Here is a 22,794-nt window from a genome sequence, read left to right on the forward strand (position 1 = left end):
TAGAGTAAGGACCAGTAACAGATCTCAAAAATTTCCAGAGAAGTGGACAGAAATCTGTCCCTCTAAATACAAGGGAACTGAACAGAAGCTCCGCATCCATGCCAGTGTGCGTTTATGACAACACATGGACCTCAGCAGTCCTAAAGGTTGACGCCTTATAGCACTGCCTCTCACAGTTCCTTCAGGTGTCCAGAACCTTGTTGGGGAATCACAGGAGAAGGAAGCATTTTTGGCTGCAGCAACAGATCAATCCACTCATCAGGCCAAACACACAAAGGCGGCAAGGGAAGCACTCTTGGCTCTCTGGTGTATTTGCTTGCCCCCTTTTCTACAGCTCGTTTTCCACCCCTGTGTAGGTTTCATGGCTGGAGTGGGTTTGGAAGGATGTATCAGAATGATAAGAAGGATGGTGTGATGACTGCCACTGAAAGATGGTTTTTCCTAGAAGAGAAAGCCTGGAATACATAGGCGAGAAGACTCTGCTACCTTCAGTGTAGTCTCCATTCTCACAGTAATGAAACATTCAAGCTCTGCGTTGGCAGAAGGGCTAGAGACTGGACATACTGGAGAAATAAGATGCACAGCCACCGCCCGGTTTGAACCCACAGAAACCAAGGCAAAAAGACAGAATCAACTTGAAAGCGACCATACAGCTAATGAAGCAAAGGTGCTGTTGGTAAAGCCATACCTGCGGTACCTTCACAGCAGAGGTGCCTTGTCAAACTGCCTTCCCGAATGCATGAGCCACAGCAGCACAGAGGGATGCTTGTGGGTGCACACACAGCACCAGGCCAAGGTGTGCCCTTAACCAGCCCAGCTCTGCTGCAAAAACTTTGTAGTGCAGCTGCATCCTCTGCTCAGCCCCCTCCATCACTTGATAAAGTTTCTATTTGACACTTTCACTGTGTCTCCAAGCATTTACTACAGTAATTCGAGGGTTACCAAGCAACAGATCAGTTTACTTAACAACAGGGAACTATCTGCTGCAAAAGGACAAGTAATCTACCAGTAGCTGCCGGGCTGAGTTTCAGCTCAGCAGGGAGGTTGTCCAACACTTTATTATCAATCAGGTGAAATCATTGCCCAATTAGTAAATCAATACCCCCTGCTGTGGTGATCAGCTGTACACAGAAAAGCAAGGATGCAGGGAAAAGGGAGGTTTCTCCCTCTAACCAGGGCCACAAAAATCAATGGAGCTGTGCTGTGGAACCTGTGCTGATCACTGAGAGAAGAAAAGCAGCTGTCAAGGCCCTGTTTAACCACGAGATGGAAGAGCCACAGGCAACAGCAACAGTCTGCAGTGACAGCACACCAGGGAAAGTGCACCAGGTCAGGATCCCTGGCCAGATTCTGATTCCTGTTGTAAACCTGTAAATTGCCCTCTCTGCTCAACTGGTGAAAGTCTCTGGGGCTCTACCAGAGCAGTCAAGGTAACATCGGTGAGGAAAGGCGCCCTGTGGTTATGAGACAAAGCCCAGGAGAACAGAGCGAGACCTTGATACCCTCCGAGCATCCTTGGTCAAAGTGTTTAATCTCTTTGGCCTTCATGTCCATTCTCTCACCTCACAACCCAGGAGGACTGCATCTTCCCTGTTGCCAAAGGCTGGTGTGATGTTAATTTAAGAGAGCTGTGTGGTGGTACTGGATACTGCAGCAAAAAGCTTCACAGAAAGGCTGTAAATGTAAGGTGTATTTGCAACATAGACAGAACCCATGTTCCCATCACTGGATAAACACATGGATTGTCAGCATCTCTTTCTGTGATCTCATGTCTAGATATCACGCTATATTGAGCCCTAATGAGAACACATCATGTTGATAATGGGCACAGAAATCCCCAGCCCTTTAAATCCCTCTCTCCAAACACAACAGTCAGTCTTTAGGTGGGGAACTACAAAACAGCACAGCTAAGGGGAACTTGCAGGGGAAAAAAGATTCACTAATGACTGACCCATCCCAACGTGCTACGGTTCCAAGGTTTCAGCAGGGCTTAAAGGAGAAAGGAATGTTCAAATGGATGAGAAAATAGCCACTTTTACTGGCTGGGGGAAAATGAGACAGGAATAGAGAAGTCATAACTCAGAAAATGAAACAGCCCCAACACACGAGTTAGGAAGAACTTGTCCCTGAAGACAAGCTATTTGACTTCTTGGTGTTACTGTCCAGCACACTGGGTGTTGAGTGCTGTGACATATTGGATGCCAGGCAGAAGCACCACTGGACTACTACTCTTTTACGCTAGACATAGGGTATCAGGACTCGCATAAAAGACAGATGGGAATTGGTAAGTAGTCAGAAGAGCCAGCAGAGATGAGTTAGCATCACCTTCTAACTTCAGCTGGGGAACACATCATCCCTTCATTTGTAAGGCTTAACCCTAGACCCAACCACTGCTTTGGGCTTTATGTTCCAGGTATAGGGCAAAAACCATATCACCCCAAGATCTATCTAATCACCTCATTATCAAAGGGAGAGAAAGGTGCTTTGCACAGTGAGGAAGAGAAGGCAGAGCACCTAGTAATTGCTTGGCGTGGTCTGAGAAAGCTCCCCTCCTCCTTATGGAGACAGAGGAAGGAATAAAAGACCCAGGTTTACAGCTGCCTGTGCACACCTGTAATTAAGTTGCAACCTCACAAAAGCTGGTACCAAGAGCCTCAGCAGAGAGACAGTAAGGAAACAGAGGAACTGTCCCCAGCTGACTTTGTTATATCCTCTGGCCAGGAAAGACCAGGCCAGAAACAAACTTTTAAAGACAAAAAAAGCCATCCTCTTCCAGAAAACCAGAATGATTTTATTCACTCTTTAAACATGAGAAACTTGTGAATCTTGCTAAATACATCACTGAATGATGAAGAGGCAGAAGAGGAAGAAACAAGAAAGAAAAAGTGTCCAGTGAAGGAAAGAAAATAAAATCCTTCTTTCCTCTGCTTCAGTTTCCTTTTGCCTCCATCTGCAGAGCCACTCCCAGCATGCTGCTCCCCTTCCCCATCCCACTCAGGAGCTGCAGTGGTCCGCAGGGGTGCTGGTGCTGCCCAACCCTCCACCTCAAAGGAAATCTGAATGATTTGGACCAGTCTGCTCTTCTGACCCCTTGACTCTCAACCCTTTGCTTCACTCAAGAGTATCAGAAAAGATTCAAGGCAAATCTTTTTTCACATCATGAAAAAAAACCCAAAACCCAAACAAGTGAATGCAGCATAGTTGACTAGCCTGAAATCCTCCCTGTTGTTTCCAGAGGATCTGCCACACGATACTAACTCACCACAGAAGTCCCACCTAGCTTGCATGCAACACACCTTCAACACAGTTTGCTACTTCCACACAGCTTGGGCCATTGATGGCTTTGCAAATGCTGAAGACACCATCTGCTGAATTCCACAATCACTAGCAACAAGATGGTAGAATAACAGAGACTATACTATGGCAAAAAAAAAAACCCAAGACAAGTATACTGAACTAAGCTTTGAGGATGTTCAACATAGCTGAGATACTGTGGACAGCTCCAAGGCACAAACAGAAGCGGAAGAAAAGCATACACAAACTGTTCTGTTTCTATATAACATCCCATTCATCTCCCAAGCATTACTGGTAAGATCATAAGAATGATCAAGTTTCACCAGCTGATTTAATCAGATTGAATTTGTTACTATATGCAAACCATGATCCTGGTTGTGGAGACTCTCAAACATTCAGGTGTGAAAGGACCAAGTGACAACTGTAAGAAAAGGAGTGAGTATCCGATACCATTTTTCATTTTCATTTCAAAATTCTAATAAGTATATTTCATTGACACATCTGCTTCATTAGAGAACTGAATCCCAAGCTGATCTCCAAGACAAAAACTCCTATGTGCCAGAGCAGTGGTACATATACATGCACGGTTTCTTGGATATTATTTGATGGCCCAGAAGATGCCTCTGCTAGTCTTTTTACCTAAATGGTGAGTGAGCTTGTTCTTAGGGATGCCTCCTTCAACTTGGTTGGCACTGCTGTCTGTTCCTTTGTCTTGAGCTGTGTGAAATGCTGGTGCAATGCAGTGCAGCAAGTGTAGTGACCTTTAACCAACTCGCAGCATCTGCAGCAACCAAAGGCTCCCAAATTGCTCCAGCTGAGGAAGAAGGAGTATAAAGTTCTGACGCACAGTCCCAGGACTCATGGTGTGTCTTTGGAGGAGACAGGAGTAGGCTGTTTCATTTATCAGAAAACATTTCAACATGGATCGCACTATCAATCTGCCTGACAGCACCTCCAACAGCTCTTTGAAATTGTGCCAGCAACAGAGCTGGGTTACCTCTGGGCCAAGGCTGCTGCAACACCTGCTTTTTCTACTTACAGTGTTGGATGAACCATCTGCAGCCAGCGCAACCCTGTTTGGGTTTGGTTTTCTGTTGTTGTTTTTTGTGGACTGGGGGCAAGAAATTCATCAGCAATCCTACACTGCTCTCGACAATTCAACAGATGGCCTAGGTACTCTGTTATCAGCTGATGTGAATGCAAGCTGGAGAAGATCAAGGAAAATTATTACCCAGTCAGACTGAGCACCAAGCTCTGTTCCAGAACAGTCAGAGCAGAGCAGTCTTCATGCTGAGACATGCCAAACAGCAAAGCCCACCTTACCATACTGAAGTCAACTGTATTTCATCTACACAGAAAGAGACAAAACGCCCCAGTTTCACTTTCGCTACCATCCCTTGGTCTTCACCCTATGGAGAAAGGATGAAAGCACCACTGGGATGCTGGGAACTTCCCAGGATTCTTGCTTCTGTCAGGCTCTTTCCCAGCCTGAAGGGCAGAATATATTTCAATTAGAGCTGATAATTTTTTGGTGTGTACCGAACATTACAGAGGTTTTCCAGCTCCACATGCAAGCCCTATTAGCTCGCTCAAAGACGGAGAAAAGGCTCTGTGCTGCGCCCGTGGTGGAATACGACAGTAATAAAGGGCATTGCTGCATGCAGATAACAATCAGATGGATTTTACAATTATAAAACTTTAATTTCATAACAGGACTTTTTTATAACATTACGATATGGGAAGCAGGACTCATCTATGTCCCTGAACTGCCTTAATGAAGAGTGATGGTGATGTTTGCTTTCACAGCAGCCATGTCTCTTACTCTAATTTTTGGGTCTGTTTGCACTCCAGCCCACGAATACACGCTCTTACCTGAGCTCCAGTCTGGCTTTCTAGAGCAGACTGCCCAAACCAAGTGAAATTCCCGGTGGGCAGAATTCCAAACTTGCATTTTGACTAATTAAGTGATATTAGGAAAGCTCTAAATGGCATGCAAAAACTGGCAGGCAAACTGCTTCTAATGATTAGAAAATTGCTGTGCAGGGAGACCCAGCTGCAGCCTTGATTTGCAAGCCCTGTCAATAGACGCATTAGTCTTTCCAAAATTGTCAATGCCAAGACATTCAGAAGTGGAATCAAGGATACGAGGCAGGAGAGAAGGTGAAAGGCTACTAGTTTTCACCCAAAGGAGACTGTTGCCCTAGCCATACAAACCAGGACACACAGGGTTGCAAGGTAGATTGCCCACCAGGAGTCTAATTCTATCTGACCACTAAATGCTGAAGAATGAATTAGCACAATAATTTTGCAGCCAAAACCTTAAGGGCATCATGATATCCATATTCAGAGCAATGGCAGTGTAATAATGATGTAAATCAATCCCCTCAAACAGAAGCACCCTGGACACCTATTCTTGATCCCATTTTAGTTAAGGGTTGGACTTAAACTCTGAAGCATGAGCGGATTTTCACCTCGATTTTTATACTCACATTTTGCACATGCTGTAGCAACCATGAATGTATGTGATACTCATATGTAAATTCAATCTCTCTGAGCGTTTCTGGCATCAGAGACATCCTGTAGCAATGAGTTCCACAGAATCCATCGAACGTAAAGATTTACCTCTTTCTTTTTAATGGCTTGAATTCACAAACAAGGCAAATTAAGTTGCAACTCCTCATTGCAGTGAAACCCTTTGGGGACATACACAAGTCTTCCAGAGTTCAAAAGGAGAAAACACACCATCAGCCACCACAGAATCCCAGAACCAACCCCCCCCCATCCAAAATGCAAAAGACTGAGTAGCACAGGGATGCTTGGTGGAATGGCAATAGGTCTTTAGCATCTGCATTGTGAAAGAGTCAAAAGACATGTCTATCTGGCATGTCAGCTACTTCCTGTGCATGCTGCTTCTCTGCAGTGAACGAAAGACAGTTAATCCCTCAATGGAAGCGGGATCAGCTTCCTTGCATCTACCCTTCAGTAAAAGCATGAGCCCAGACACTTACTAAGCTGGTGTACTGTAACTTAATATACAGTATCCGGTTCATGTGCTCATCTCTTACTTAAATACAGCATTTCAACTTTAAAAAAAAAAACAACAAAAAACCACAAACCCCAAAAAAACCAAAACCCACAAGCAATTATTTTTCCATCTTCGAATCAGGTTTTGCAAGGACCACTACAGCTAAGGGGACAGTTGGTTTGCACAAAGAGGTTTAAAAAAATACATGAAAGTTTTACATGTGCATTCAAGAGAAGGCTGCTTCCACATTTCAGCACTGAACTATCACACACCTGGCTGCTCTGTCCTCCTGTCTCACCTTCCCCAAGCAGGCTCTCTAAGGAGGCGCTAAGCACAAAAGGAGACTTAAAAAGAAATGAAAAGTTTTCTTTGTCCTCTTAAGGAAACATTTAATGATTGCCGTTACCCCACTTTCAACCTGGAGTGCCTGTTCTTTATTCTCTGGGCAGGTGCTGAGAGATGAGGCTTTAGTGAGCAGACTGATTAAAAACAAGTATCGGATGTTTGGAGACAATGTGTAATACGACAACCAACACTCATGGCATCACGTGAGAAATATAATTAAAAAGATTGCTCTGTGACTATGCTGTTATAATTTCAAGCCTTACATTTTACAATTAAAAACCATTTGTCTTCTAAATGGCAGGGTAAATTCTGCTTTCTGCTTTGTCAGTGTGAAATCAAAAGCAATTCTCTGTAAGTTAACAGCACTACCTTGAATTTATACTAGTGGAGACTGAATTTGAATCTATATTCACTTTGTCTAAACTATCCTATAAATACTAATATATCTTCTCTCTCTGGTTTTGTTTTTTTTTTTTTTTAGCACACACAGAGAAAGTTGATTAGAAACAAGTTTCACAGGCAAGAACAATTGTTGCACGTCACAACTTTGGCTATTTCTGCAGGGTCTTAACTTTCCAGATGCTCCTGGATTTGAAATCTGGAGCTTGAGCCGTGACAAACCTGTGCAAAGTCTGCCCACTTTCCTTGAGCTGCAATTATATGATCCACGCGCAAAGGAGCTTTCAAATCACTCTCAGACCATTTGTTCTAACACCTCCACATCCCCCAACCCCACGTGTCCTGTGCATAAACTACCTACTGTATCTTGAGCTTGTCTGTACTATAATAGGATGAAGACTTGGGGAGGAGGAACGCTGTCTAAGAGAGGTTCGTAACAAGGGAAAAAGTAGCTCTAACAGAGTAGCAACATCATAGGAACAGAGAGAGGCATTGTTGCAGGCCAAGTAATCCTATGACACGCTACTGTCAGTCATAGCTTGACACCCTGCTGGGCCAGCAAGACATCAAAGCCCACCCCATACCATCTTACATGCTCTTTATTGGCTAATCAGGCTATTCTTCCTGAAATAAAGCTCCGTTAAATCCCCTGCTCACAGGGGCATTCCCATCCTGTTGCCCATCTGCTGGTGAGGGTCAGCTGAAGCAGGAGGCAGATCAGTGGCCTGTCCCTGGTGGCTTCTCAAAGCAGGACAATGCGGTCTCCAACTTTTTATTTTAAAATCCCTTCCCCTTGCATTTTTTTTTTCCCCAAGATATGTACATGTGCAGGAGATGTCACCAGCCCAGGAACAATTATGGGGATTAGTGCTTTAATTGCATGGCTAACGTTTGCTAATGGAGTTTACAGCAACAACTACGCGGAAAGAGTCACAACTGATACTGATAAAATAAAAAAGATTTTCCTCCTTTGGACTATTGCAGTGATTTTACTGGCAAGCCAGAGGTTCGTATCCTGCCGTTGTGCTAGGGAAGACAGCGAGCCCTTAACGTTGTAAACTCAAAAGGGAGGATTATTTATCCTGTGGAACCAACTCAAAGCAGCTAGGATCAGACATACTGAGCACCTTCAGCTCCATTTCAAGCAGAAAAGATGATTCAGGGCTCTGCTCCTCCAGAAGCATCAGGGAGCATCAAATTCCTTACACAGGAAAGGAGTACCCAGGAACAGTCCTGTCCACACAGCAGAGCAGGCAAGCAGAGGCACAAGTCTGTAGAATGATAATTTCTACCAACAGATCTGCCTTTTGATTTGGGCTTGTACTTCTGTAACTACAGTCGATCGTATAATTAATAAATAAAAAAATACACTGCAGTCCTCCCCTTTCCTTCAGGTACTAAGCTAATGTCTTCTTAGGGAGAATAAGTAGTCCAAGCTGCAGCTGACCATTCTGAGAGGACGGACACAATTTGTCCCATGGTAAATCTGACGGCCAGAAAACTACTGGTGGAACTGCAGGAGAAAGCCTACAAAAGACTGCCTGTCTAGTGTAGACAAGGTGACAAAAAAGGCCAGAGGAGGCCACAGAAGGCCTTTAAAGACAGTAAGACACATACTTTGCTCCTGATACAGTATTATTTGTCAAGGCCAGGAAGGAAGAGACTATCTTATGAGATAAATCAACACTCATACAGCCTTGCTCATAATGCGCAAGACAGTCAACTTCAAATTTGAGAAGTGAAAAATATTAATTTCTCTGCTATTTCCTTGATGCTTTTATCGTCCCATGCCCTACGCTAACAGCAAGTACTTATGAGCACAGCTGTACCTGTGAGAGCATTTCCCTAGACAGGGATGAGGACAAAGAGTTGCTACTGCAGTTGCTCCTGAGCCAGGGATCATAGCTCTCTGTAGGACCATGCGACTGGGAGTGGGGATGTGAATGGAAAAAATCTGGCAGCTTCTACTATGGAGGTGCTTGGCCATGACAACAGGACTGCTAGTGGAGCTCTAGCAACCAAGACCTGCACAAAAATGAGAACTACTCCAATATATGGGAAGTCTCATGCTTTGCCCTGGAACACTGCCTGTACCTTTCCTCATCCTTCAAGGTAGGTCTTAAGTGAAGTATAAATAAATAAAAGTCAGACTGTTTCTGCTCATAAGACTCATAGAAAATGGTGTTTTTCAAGTGGTCTGAAAATGGAAAAACTGCAGGAAAACCCAGGCTGGTCTCTATAGGTGCATCTCCACACTTAGCAGCTTCCTTCAAGAAAAAGCATCTTTATCAGAAGTCAAACTACAAAGCGAGCTGCTTGGTTTTGTTTTGTTTGTTGTTTTTTTGGTTTTTTTTTTAAACTGAATTCCCACTCAAATGGTTCAAGCAAGTTGGTTTAATAAATGTAATTTTTAGGCCCTCTAAAGCCATTAGAAAAAGGGGAATGAAACAACAGCTCAGAGAGCAATGCAACCTAAGCCAATGGCATGATTTAGCCTCTCGGGACCAATCATCTGTGACCTGCCCATGGCAGGGAGGTTGGACTAGATGATCTTTGAAGGCCCCTTCCAACCGAAACCATTCTATGATTCTATGATTCCTGGAGCAAGCACAACAACCTTGAGGAGCAAAGCACACCATAGCTTGTCATGTGGTGTTCCTTGGCTCAGGAGCATCAAGTTGGCCTACCTTTTTAGTCTTGGTTTGGTTTTCTTCTTTGAGCCTGCAGCTGGAAGAGCAGTCAGGTTCTGGGGGGCATCTCTCAGACCAAAGCTCTTGGCCACATGACCCAGGTGGAGAGATTTGATGTGGAAGATGTGCTTGAGGTTCCTGGGATAGGTGGTATAGGCACAAAGGAAAGACTGCATTGCTGAGGGGGGGAAAAAAAAAAAAAAAAAAAAAGTAAATTCTGTTTACTACTGCATTTTTTTATATATATATACTTAAAGATTCAGCTGTTCCAGCTGAAAGGACATTGGTCTTGTCCTTTGGGACACCTTCTGGTCAGCAGCTGGTAGAGAAGGTTGGCATGTTAAAAATCTGTGAAGGTTGTATAGTACAAGTACAATCCCAAAAGGAGAAGGTAGGTGGTGGAGAAGCTTTAGGAACTGAAACAAAGCTACATTAAGTTGCATTAGGTTTGCCTCTTGCAAGGATGCCCTTTCTACCAGAAAGGGTGATGTTTGTAGCACATCTCACAAGAAGAGTCATTGACATCAAATGGTAGCAGATAAGGGGAGAGAGGGAACAGAGATACAGGGATGAACAGAGGGAAAGAGAAGCATGGAGATGGCATAGGAAGACTCCTCCGGTATTACAGTCCCAGTAGTCCATGCATTTTTCACCAGTTACTAGCTAGTCCCTTATAAATATCTGAGAGCCAGATGGATTTCCTGACTCATCATCACGCTGAGAACAGAGCTCACCTTCTCAAAAGGGAAAAATAATAGAATTGTGTGCAAATTTCCCTTCACATCCTTATATTCCTGTAATGCCCTTCCCTCAGGGCTCATTGCTCTAAAGACGATCATCCACTAATATGAACACTACCACTGCTCTTCCATGTACCTGTAACATTAACTACACCCAGGTTGTCCTCTCTGCTATGGGGAATACAGGGACTTTTAGAAAGAAAACTCTACAGCTCAGAAAATGCCTCCCTTCAATCCCCTGCTGCTCCTCTGCTTGCTAAACCTCCTGTGTCCCCCCAGCTCTCACTCCAACAACCACCTACATCTTTCCCTCCCTCTCAACCCCTGACAGCAGCAAGCTCTAAACTCTAACCTCTCCTGCCCTTGCCTGTTGAGCCACTGGACCAGCAAGTTTGCCCACAGCTTATGTCTAATCTCTTGGCAGCAGCCAGAGATTGGAGTTTATGAACAGTAATAAAAATGTCATTTTAGCAGATCAGCTCCTGGAAGGACCCAGGGAATCCATCAAAGCTCTGTTTACTGAGTAAAGCGAACTCCTTTTCCCAATCGATGAGAAGAAAAGATTGAGTTTTTTGCACCTTCTTCCCAATTTCACAACGCTACTCTTTTAGAGGCATCTGAGCATCAAGAGACCTGTGTTTTCCCCAAAAGATAATGCTAAATTCCAAATACCGCATCTGGGTGTCTCATTTGAAGGCCATCCTTCTGAGGGCTTACAAACCATCTCAAATACTCTCAAAAACCCTATTCTGCTGCTTTTTTTCATAAAGTTATTGGTCAAATTCACCTGCTATGAGAAGGTGTAATTCTTCAAAGGGAAGAATATGAACTTGCTCCCGCTCCAAATTTGGTCCTGTTGGAGCCAATATAGCTGTCTTTCTCGCAGCATTTGAAACGGTTGATACTAAAGATCCTGTTATTATGAAGGTTGAGCTCACCTCCCACAGTTCTCCAGATAGGAGAGGCTGCTGGTACTAACTCCCCAGATCAGAGTTAGAGAATCAAAGTGTCAAAGACACCCCTCTTCCCAAAGTCCTGACAGACAACTGTCAGATTCAGTCCCAAGCTGAGCATGCAAAACCAGGGAGAGCTGCAAGACACTAACCCAAAGCTGAACTAACAGCCCTGCCGTACCAGCAGGTCGAAACCACAGCTCATGCAACTGTCTTACCTCTCAGGAGCTCAGAGCTGCTAACGTTCATTACAGCACCCATGAGATTTAAATGAAGACCTTTGTGAGTGTGATTCTTTTTTAAATCTTTACTATCAGGTCTTTAAACCTCTCAGTGTTGCCAGAGTCATGTTTTCCAGATTTTATGTGCAATTACAGTGGCCAGATATTAAAAGCTTTTTTTTTTTTTTTAAAGTTGAATTTTTTTTATAATTTTGTGATCAAAGAGAGCGAGCTTTATGAAAACAACTAAAAAAGACTGGTAACAGTGCTGGTCAGGCCATAATTCACATAAAGGGTACCTCATCTTAACACCACAGAAGCAAACTGCCTGAGCTGTTACAGTTTTTGCAAGACCAACAAGAGTCTAAGGCAACGTATACTGGCCTGGGATGGGATTCAGACTTGCACTCATGTAAGAGAGTGGATTTAGATTGGTCCTTTGCACCTGTGCATCCCCACTTTTCTATAGGAAATGCTAGTGTGGAAAGTCAAAGGAAAAAAAAGAGCGCTACATATGATGGAGATTAGGTAAGTTGGTTTGTGCGGTTTGGTTTTGTTTTTTTTTTTAAACAGGGGACAAGAGGGTAATGAGATATGAAAGTGAGACAGGTGACATAACCTGTTCACCATGCTCTCAGCTGGCAGCCAGTTCCCAGTGCTGGCCCCAGAGCACAGCCTCAGCTGCATGGCTGGATAAACCGGTGGAGGCATTTTGCCAACGTACAGAGCATGTGGGAACAGGAAGGAAGAATGCACCAAAACTGCCATCATTCAAGCATTGTGCCACAGCAGTGGGCTCCTGTAACTCTGCTGACCCTCTCGACACACGAGTGCTGAGGACAGAAAGAATGAGGCAAAATGCTCAACTATTGGCTATAAAATGGGGAGACACAGGAGAAAAGCAGGGTTTGCTTCCTTACCCTTTCTGTAACCCCAGTGGCATGAAGGATCAGAGTCTCCTGAGCTCCATCTGTCCCCACAGCTCCAAAACAGAGTACTTATCACCATGCAACCCTTCAGATGAGAGTCCTCCATTTCCCAAAAGGGGCTCCACATTTCATGAGATTCATCCTTCAGGTAGCCGGGCCCAGCCATACCCCTCCTCCCACCCATCTCACTGCTGATCAGTCAATCAAGTTTGAAGGGCAGCACCTTCACTGAACCATTTGATTTGAGTTTGGAAAACACGGGACCGAGAGGCAGAAGGGGTGGGCAGGGAGCCACTCGCCTTTTGAAAGCAGGCTGCAGTGAAAACACTGCTTATTAACATTGACTAGGTCAGAAAATGGGGAAAAAGAGAAAAAGAGAGAGAAACAAATGCATCTCTGGCACAGTTTCCAATTGATTGTCTGCCATGAAAGCAAAAGCCAGCTGCCATGTTAATTATTCATGATGCCTGGCGCAGAGGGGAGGAAGAAGGGGCTTATGGAAGCCACTCAGCAGTGGAAAATTTGCATATGTAGATAGCAGAGTAGGAAAAAGAGGTGGAGTGTTCCTGTACAAGATAAATGGGATGCACAACATTTCAGCATTTCCTGATATATTTTCTGTACTTCTTGTCTGTGGCTAAAAGTTATTAGTGCTGAGGTCAGCAACAAGTGTGCGTGGGGTGGGACGGGTTAGGGTATGTGTGCGCACACAGTGACACATGCTGTATAGAGAGAATTTCTAAGTGTGGCTGGAGCCATTCAGTTATTCTCCCTGTCACAGTCATTTCAGGTTAGAAGTTCACATGGGGTATAAGGAATTCCAGGGGAGCTACAAGAAGCTAATTCATGCAGAATCAAGGATTTGTTGATATTAGTTACATGCTTTGAGATTGTGGACTTAAAAGTGCAGCTATAAAAGTAATTACATCAGTCAAGTAGCACAACACACCTGGAAATGGGTGCAAGCAAGGCACTTGTATAGCAAGCTTCTAACACTTTCGCTGTAGGAGAAAGGTATTTTGAAACCCCGAGAAAAAAAAAAAAATCAGCACTGCAACTGTCGGGAAGGTGGTGAGAATCAGTACAGTGACGTGCAGTGGCAGGGGGTAGAGCAGAGTGAAACAGCAGGATTTCAAATACCTCACCCATCAATATGGCCATGCATCATTAAAAGCATGTAGAATAATGTTGGATAAGCAGGTTATTATAGTAGGAGCTCTAGTTGTTCTATGTCATCACCTAACAAGTTCGTACAACATTCAGAAAAGAACAGCACCTTTGACCTCTTGAACAATCACTTCTCATGATTCCAAACAGTTTCAATGCTGAACTTAACTTCTATCTTGAGAACAGCCTTCCCTTATCCAGTTTCTGTGATGACACTATACAGCTCAAAGGCCAATTTCCCTATTTGGTTTTGGACCCCTTAGAATGTGACTTATGTAAGTTTAGCACATATGGTACACTTATATATACCTGCTGTATGCATGTGCATACAACAGTAAACAGAAATGATGTAGACCATTAAAATTCATCTAATCAGGATCCCTTCATCCAAACCTAACTGGAAACGCTGCAGAACTGAAATCAACAGGAATTCCACGCAAGCTTAGACAGCAGGATTTGACTCAGATCAAAGTGACAAATGAAGTGAAAAAGAAAACAATCAGGAAGGGAGACATGTGGGAAGAGGAGACTCAAAAAAAGGGGAAAGGCTCTAGTCCTATATATTGTGAACAAGAGTGGTTTAGTCTCTTGCATTTTGTGGACTTGTCTCAATATTTAATAACCAAATTCCAAGTAATTGTCAAGGACCTTTGGGGCCTGACTTCCCACATTCCCTTTACAACAGCTATTCAGTTTCCAGGTGCACCCAGATCAGCCTTACTGGGCAACAGAACAGTACGTAGAAGAGGGGTGCACCTACATTACACCACCTTTTTGGCTCCTTTCAGGAGACTGCTTAGTGTTTCTTTTCCTACCACATCCCTGGCAAGTTTTTAATCTTTTCCCCAAATCTACCTTCCTCTGGATTTTCCAAACTGAGAAGCAGAAGAAGAGTTTCTTGTACTGCTCAGTGACAAATGCAGTGCATTCTGCTTGGCAAAAATGGGAGATCAAATCCCAGATTTGCACCTCACTACTATTATTGTTAAATCCACCCCAGTTTTTCCTCTTCCTGCTTTTTTGAGTAGTTGCCCTCTCTTTCATTTTTCTCCCATCCCACACAACAACCTCCAGACTAAGATCCTTGCCTGTTAAGAGTTGCTCCCAAGGCATCCTGTCTTACAGGCTTCAAATTCATCCCTGGTGTAAACTGAAAGCATCTAATGGGTACTGCACCAGGACGTGGTTAAGCAGGTCACCCACGACCTTCCTGGCATAAGACGCGTAATCTATTCGCTCATGCGATTGGGTCAGAGCCCTTGGATGTGAATCCTATCGAAAGCCAAGATTAAACCTCATTTGCACGTAATATGGGAATGCAAGAAATTAACATTTAATATCATCACAAAGCCTTCTGGGCCCATCTCAACCCCCTACAGAGCCCAACGGCCCCAAAATGTTTCTTCCAGGCCTTTTCCCTGAAGCTCTCCCCCAGAAGAAAACCTTGGCAGCTTATATGAACCCTTCTGGAATAAACTGAAAAGAAATGCACTGACCTTTCTTTGCCCACCGGACAGTCCCCTCGCTGGAGTGAACGTAATTTTCAAATTTTGTCTGCAAGACTGTGGCCCGCTCCCGGACTTCCTGAGGGTCCGTGCCACAGGATTTCTATAAGGGCGGTGGGAGGATTAGAGGAAAGAGAGAATTTGAGTCAGGAATAATGAAGCAGTTTACAATAGATTTAATAACAGTAAAATCACACAGTAACCACCCAGGGGCCAACAAAGGTAATCCTCTCAATATTACTAGAGAAAAAAAATATAGATAAAGATGTTAAAGTCAAAGCAGCAAGTGAGCGCTGTGTGGTGAGGAGAGCAAATCAGTTTTAATTCTGTGTTTTCTAACATCTATCACATATCTTTTCCCTCGCCTTTTTTTTTTTCTTTTCTTTCCCTCCTCTCCTGGCGCCCCCGATTCAACAGGCCAGATACCACTGCTTGTCTCCATTGGAGTTATTTGGAATAACTCCCCCCAGACTCTGTGCTAACAGTTTTAGACTGGTGTTGCAAGTTCCCCTGTACAGTTCCCCAAAACACCTGGCCTGTTCTTGGCAGTCATGGGGCAGGAGATCTACATTCACCCCCAAGCTCCAGAGAACGGACCAAATTCAGTACCTGTGAACAAAGCCAACTAAATGAACTTCTCACTATTGATGCCTACATGAAGTTTTCTCACTGTCAGCAAGTTATACTTAACTGGAACTGCCATCACATGGTTCCTCTAGAATAAGACAAGTCCCTTGCACCAAAGGCATGACAGAAGAAACTTCCTCAGACCAAAAGGGCAATTTTGCATGTGCTCAAGCCTTCCCAGAATCAGACTGTAGGATGCAGTTCAGGAAATGGAAAACAAACATTCCTGGGAGCAAGCTGTTACTGGGAGGAGAAGAGAGGCTGTCTCTCTTTCTAAAGTAACCCAGGCAGGGAAAGGAAATGCGGACAAGAAAACAAGAGAATTTTTGATGGGAAGTTGACAGCAAAGTGCAAAGCCAAGCATCCATGGATGTGAACCTCTCCCAAGAAGGGACTACAGTTCTCAAAAGCTACTCAGACAGGAACCAGCATCCAAGTCCAAGTGCCAGATCCAAGGCAGTAACTTGATACTGGTCAAGCCCCTCATCTGACCAGGGCTGACTGAAAACAAACATCCAGCTCCCACGATTCTGTACTAGGCCTGTGCCAAGGCAACAATCCTGTTGTTCCTCCCCGGTAGATTTGCATGCTAATGCAATCCCTCCCTCGCAGCTGCGAGCACCACCTCTGCACTGCTGCCAGTCCAGGGGAACCATACCACACTGACACTGCGAACCTCAGTGATCATGGAAGGCAGGCAATGCTGCTGGCACCCTACACAAAATGTTTTGCTGACCCAGATCTGCCACTCTATAACCTAACAGCAAATCTGCCCAGAGACAGACCTCGGATGTAGTCTGAATTCCCTGCACAGTGCCCTCTTTTGAACTCAGGATCCCACAGCTTCCAGCCACTGGGTTATTCTTCAACAAAGCAAACACACACGGGGACCAGAGCTCCTGCTCACTCACTACCTGGACTAACTGTCCATCTGCATTTCCAAAGGCAACAGTGGGTATTTTACAGCTACATGAAGAGTCTCCCAGATTTCTGGTCTCTGCTGTCTGCCTCCCAATCCACTCAAGAAAGACTCAAAACATAGCTCGTTTCACCGACGCCTTTTAGTTTGACTTAGCGTGTGCCTATTAATCAGTTGAGACAGTCTGCAGTCGAGGGGCCTCTGTAAAGGTTTAATAAACTACAAGTGGTGCTGCCTCCCCAAAGTGGACACTCATTGCTGTGACTAACAAGTTTCCATTGACGTGAAACATAAAACTTTCTTGCCCCGCCTGCTCCTCCTAGCCCCCATCACTTTTCTTTTGTTAAGCCTCCTGGCAGCACAAAGTGTCACCTTCCCAGCGTTTTTTAATATGAATGTGAAATTAGTGAGGCTTGCCCTTTCCCCTGGCGGACAGAATCCTCTGTTATTAAAAAGTAAAGCACTTTAATAATGAAAACTTTTTCTCTTTTTCCTGTGTTTTAACTGTTTAAAATTAATGAGAAGGGCATAACGGTTGTCAAAGCGATATTGAAAGCCGGGTAGCCAGGACCGAATAAGCACGAAAATCCCTCCAGAGTGTTAAATAAACAGTGCTTCAGCCCCCTCTGAATCCCTCTGTTGGTTATTGTATACATTCTGTAACAGCACTCAGAATAGATCTGAGCACCGGGGAGGCAGAAAGGTTTCAGAATTCCAATAAAGGCCTCAAATTAAAGACAGCCTGGTGCGAATTCCAGGAGAAAATTAAAGAGACCTCAAGCTTAAGTGACAGGTGACTTGCTTCTGTGTCACAACTGTCAGGGGATTTAGTGATAATATGGCAATATATTACAAAGGACTTTTCTTATTCCCCCCTTTAGGTTTCAAAATGAGGCATCTCTTCTTCCTGGTGCTGGGGGGGGGGGGGGGGAAGGGAAGAGAAAAAAAATGAGGGATAAAAAACCTAGGTGCATAATTTCCAAAGTGTGAGGTCAGTCCAAGAGAAATAAATGTAAAAAAGCAAATGGCAGGAAACATAATGTACTCTGAAAACAGCTTCTCCCCTCCTCCCATCTCCACCTTGTCTTTTATCCCCTTCAGCCCCTTGAGACAGATCTCATTTTAAAATTGCCCCCTAATGGGCATGAAAAAAAAATCTGTGTTTGATTCCTGCCTTCCAGGGAGGTTAATCTAAAAAAAAAAAAAAAAAATATATATATATATACACACACACACACAATAATAATAAAAAAGTAAATCTAAATTTAAAACTGACTCAGAGCCAAACTGTGAAAATAGAATGTGCACACTATGTGAGTGTCTGGACAGATCAAATAAAATAGTGCTACTGGAAGTGCACTGGAAGCCATCCTGTATGCTTTACTCACACAAGCAAGCTTTAATCCTGCTCGTATCCCGGTTCGGGTGAACAGGACAATTAATTTGAGACCTTACACATTCTTCCAAGACCCAAAAGATGAAAGCCTACCCCAGAGGTTTGCTTGATCTACTCTCCATCTAGATGAATTTGTTACATCTGTTAAGAAGCATTATTACCCTTATGGAGAATAGTGGGATAGGAGAACTTTTTCTACCTTGTGTTTGCTTAAAGCCTATTCTTGCAGATCGCTAACAACTAGCATAATGACTGTGATCAATAACAATATCTATAAGCTAAAAGAAGAAATGGGCCTGGATGCAATGTTATTTAACTGGTTCGAGACATCAGGGTACTCCCACAAACAACAACTACACCAGGAAAAGACATACTTATTTCTTTCAGAAGAAGGAAACTTACGATTATAAAGACTGCAGCTTTTAGGTTTGAGAGGTTGGGAATAAGTACTGAAAGCTTCTGATTTCATTAAGAGAATATGTTAATGGGAGAAGGAATTGAAACACCATAAAACTAGACAGAGGTAGAAAAGTTCTTTCCTAAAACAGTAAAAAAAAAAAAAAAAAAAAAAAGGGGTCGGGGGAAAAAAGCGCCAAAAAGCCAGGCTGTAACATCTCCTGCTTCCATTAGACTTCAAAACAAAATGAAGGATTTTGTTTTAATAACAACTTTTTACTAACCTCCACACACCTCCTCTAGAACTCACCAAGTCCCCCTGCCCCCCTCCATAAAAGTTGAAAGACCAAATTTATTCTCTTTGTAGGCAGGTGAACATTCACACACCCAGACATAGCCACATATATATTTTATATACCTAAATATAAAATATACATTTTACAGGCACTTCAGCTTGCTCCCTGGCTGCACACAGAAGCCCAAAAAATACATGTTCCAACGTGGTACTTATAATGGACTTCAGTTGAGGCAATGAGAACCGAAGAGCATTATAATGAGGTTCCTGTGTGCACGACCAATAATATATACATGACTCAATGCATGAAGAGCTGATGAGCAAAGCTAACACTCTCCAATGGCAACATCACAAATGGATCAGGTTCAGCTCCTCCTAACAAGACCTCAATCACTCTCTGTCCTATACAATGTCCCATTGCATTCCCAGCTTATTGTACTGTCTTTATGGCAAACTTACAGAATTTAAGAGAGATTAACCCTCCTGATAACTTGGAAACATGCCCCTGCAGCTTCTGAGAAAGCAATGCAGACCACTTACAGAGCCTCTGATGGCAATAAAATACAAAGCTAACAAACAGAATGAATCCTTGACTGCATTTAATATATTTTTCAAGTAATTCCTGAAGAAGTCTATTTGATATTGACAGAACTACGGTAATTTTCATCCCCATTAAATGATACAGATTTTTTTTTTTTCCATAAAGAGAAACTCTATTTCTCAGTCCCAATCCTTTCAGTTTCTGAGTCACACAAAAATAGGTTATTCTGTATTTATAAGTTCCTGCAGCAGATTCAGACCATCCTACAGCCAGAGTGGATATATCTCAGCTCCAGTGAAGTCAACAGCAAAATCCCATTCACTTTGATGGCTGAGGGAAGAGAGGAATTCAATCCCACCTTTGACTGCAAGCGAAAGGAACCAGCTCCTTCTGTACATGTACTCGTGTATACCACCTGGCATGGCAGGGCAAGCCCAGGCAGCACTGCTGAGCAAAAACCAGAGTAATAGCTACTTTCAAATATGGTTTGGTTTTATATGTTGTTTGAAGGAAAGGGAGAAAGACAAAAGAAGAGTATTTAGAATAATCTGTGCTTAGATGTGTAGAGTATTTTACAGTTTGAAAGCATGGTAGAAATACCAATTTGATCAGTCCTGGTAGCAAACAGACTTGTTAGCTTTTTATTGCTGTTCCAAAGGCAAGGATACAAAGACACTGAGATGTTTAGGTTAGAATTTTCCAAATGGATCAACGATTTTTGAACCTATGCAAGTACTGGGCTCTGACATTTAACAACATTCAGCAGGCATTTTCTCCTGCCACTTTTCAAAAGCCAAATGATAATTTCCTAGAAAGAACACGTTCTCTTTTTTTCCCCACTTTCCATGAAATAACATTTGTTCTCAAGCCCAGAACAGGTAATATTCTGTCTCATGTCAGCAACAAATCTGAAGTGCAATTTCTGCATAAATGTAATTGTTGAAAAACTCTCCAAAGGAACACAAAGTTACCTGCCTATAAGCACATTCAGGAAAAAAGGAAAATATTTATACACAGAAAAACTATTTAAAATAATTTCTGCATTAATAAAGTACAACTAAACTTTTACATATTTGTTGAATGAATTAAGAGGTCATATCCTAGCCATGTTACAGACATTTAAAATATAGGCATTACAGGCTGATTTCAGTGAAAAACTGCAGTAGTGGGAAAGAGCTTTAAATAGAGCTGTATCTCAGATGAGCCACAGATCTGGCTTTCTGCAAAATATAGGGCATGTAGGAAAACTGAACATCTTTCAAAAGCATGTTTACCAAGAACACCACAGTTCATAACAGTCATCTGCAGGAAACAAGAAGGCTCATACATGGTATAACAGAAAGAACGAGCAGGCAAAACAGCAACAAGAGAAAAAAAGAGCATGCTGCATCATGCTTGACACATTCTTGACTTCCATTCAAAATGAGGGTTCTTGGAGGATTTAATTTGCCAGAACGCAGAAATGCCTGAGATATCAATTGCAAATGACTGAATTCTGTGAATTAGCAACTTGAAGGCAGACCCAAAGCCTGCCGAAGTCAATGAAAAGACGCCCGCCAACCCAGTGAGCTTTGTTTTAGGCTCCAAGTAAATACAGATAATAAAAAACCCCTATGTAACACATCACCAAATTTCCTTATTTCTTCAGAGAAGTTTTGTGTCATTTGTGATCTCCAACAGTATTTTAGTGCAGAAAAGCCAAGAAAAACAGAAGCATTGCGGGGGGAAAAAAACCCAAAGCTTTTGCAGCCAGAAACCTTCACTGTCTGTTACAAAAATATTTGCTGTAGAGTTAGAAGCAACTGCTTTTTGGGGACAACAGTTTAAAGATTGGACAATTGTGATATAAGGCAGTTCTATAATTATTTGCACTTCTGGATGTCATGGATATACCAACCCTTGTATTGTAAAGATAGAAGCTAAGGGAGGAATGCTTGTGATGTTTAACCGGTAAATGAAAATTGGAGCAATTCCAAATCAGCAGAATAACTCACCTTTCTTCCTGGTCTGTGCAACCTGAAGCGATCATCTTTCATCAGGCTGGATAATACCTTCTCCATCTTTATCTCTGAAATGCTGAAGCAACAAAGACAAAAAGTTACCATTTCTCCTACTTTTCAAGTATAGCACGTAACAAGCCACAGGCTGATAACGGATAGCAAAAAGATTGAGATTTACATGTTCAACTTAAGAATGTATCCCTGAAATACATGAGGTCTTACCCCAGACACTCACTTAGCCACCCTAAAAGTGTAACTACTGTAAAATCTCAACCCCAGCTAGACTGGTGCTTTCACTGGAACAGACACAATTTTACCCATACTCTTGTGCTGTTACAAGTCACCAACACACACTCCAATTCTAACAGAGCATCAAAATAACTGAAAGTCTCCTTGGTTCTCAACCAGAGTAACTGATTAAAGAAAAAATTTAGGCCTTTAATTATATTTCTGTTGTTTTCGTATTTTTCTTTCCTTGCATTGACTGAGAAGCACCAAGACAATTGGGAACCATTTGGTTACATTTTCCACTAGAAGAAACTCAAAACAGAGCTGAAGCAGCTCCTAACATTAATACTTCTTTAGATTTGCTTTATAACTATAAACAGTAAGATCTGTAACCTCCACTTTGAACCCAGAGGGTGTCAAACATTTTATTGTACATTAGACACCATGGGCAGGGAGCAGAAGGTGCCTGCATTCAGTTGCTTGTGCAAGTGTGAGAAAGAGACTAAGACATACACATACAGGCTGGAAAGATGTGCTCCACTTACTTTGCTACTTCTCCTACATCTTGTCTCCCCCAATTTACCTTCCAGATTCTCTGGAATCAGAGACATTGCTCAACCCTCATTCAAAGGAACAACTGCTTTGATGTTTACACACATTTGCTTCCACCCATGTTAGCAACCATGCTCCCAAAACTAAAGAGCTAAAACTAAAGCTGTGTAAAGACACAGCTCCTTCCTCTCATAGTGGCTCCAGCTCAGAGGGTAACAACAGGATCCCAAGGAACTTCTCCTATCAAGCCAACTCTCCCACAGCTTCCCTCCCTCTGGTCACATCATCGCTCTTTCCCACAAGATCTTACACCATTCCAACTTCTTGCTACATAGCTTGGGTCAAAGCTCAGAGTCACACTTCCTGACGGACACACTCACCCTCCAATTCATTTATAGCTTCAAAAGCCACCTCTGACACCAAACACACGGTTTGATTTCCTTCCCCATTCTGAGAACTCACCTTCCCTCTCATTTGAAGTGTAAAGCCAAACCTGACCCATTAGGGACCCCATAGCATTTTTTTTAAATACAGGAGGCTCAGTCAGCTGTCCTAGCCAGGTTTCACACTGG

The 22,794-nt window shown here is 43.1% G+C and overlaps 1 protein-coding gene across 4 annotated transcripts in view; it reads right to left on the reverse strand.

Annotated features, from left to right (window-relative positions):
• Positions 1-22,794, reverse strand: part of DDX31 (DEAD-box helicase 31) — a 51,212-nt gene that overhangs the window by 1,262 nt on the left and 27,156 nt on the right. For 3 of the 4 annotated variants that reach the window (XM_030001018.2, XM_030001022.2, XM_030001021.2), the window contains 3 exons: positions 21,437-21,518; positions 15,260-15,371; positions 9,751-9,931 (listed from right to left, as the gene is read on the reverse strand). In XM_030001018.2, coding sequence (XP_029856878.1) covers positions 9,751-9,931; positions 15,260-15,371; positions 21,437-21,518 — 375 coding nt within the window. The remainder of the gene's footprint in view (positions 1-9,750; positions 9,932-15,259; positions 15,372-21,436; positions 21,519-22,794) is intronic. The other variant, XM_030001023.2, reaches the window with a different exon arrangement.

This window comes from Aquila chrysaetos, chromosome 24 (assembly GCF_900496995.4).
Source record: "Aquila chrysaetos chrysaetos chromosome 24, bAquChr1.4, whole genome shotgun sequence".
Taxonomy (NCBI): Eukaryota; Metazoa; Chordata; class Aves; order Accipitriformes; family Accipitridae; genus Aquila; species Aquila chrysaetos.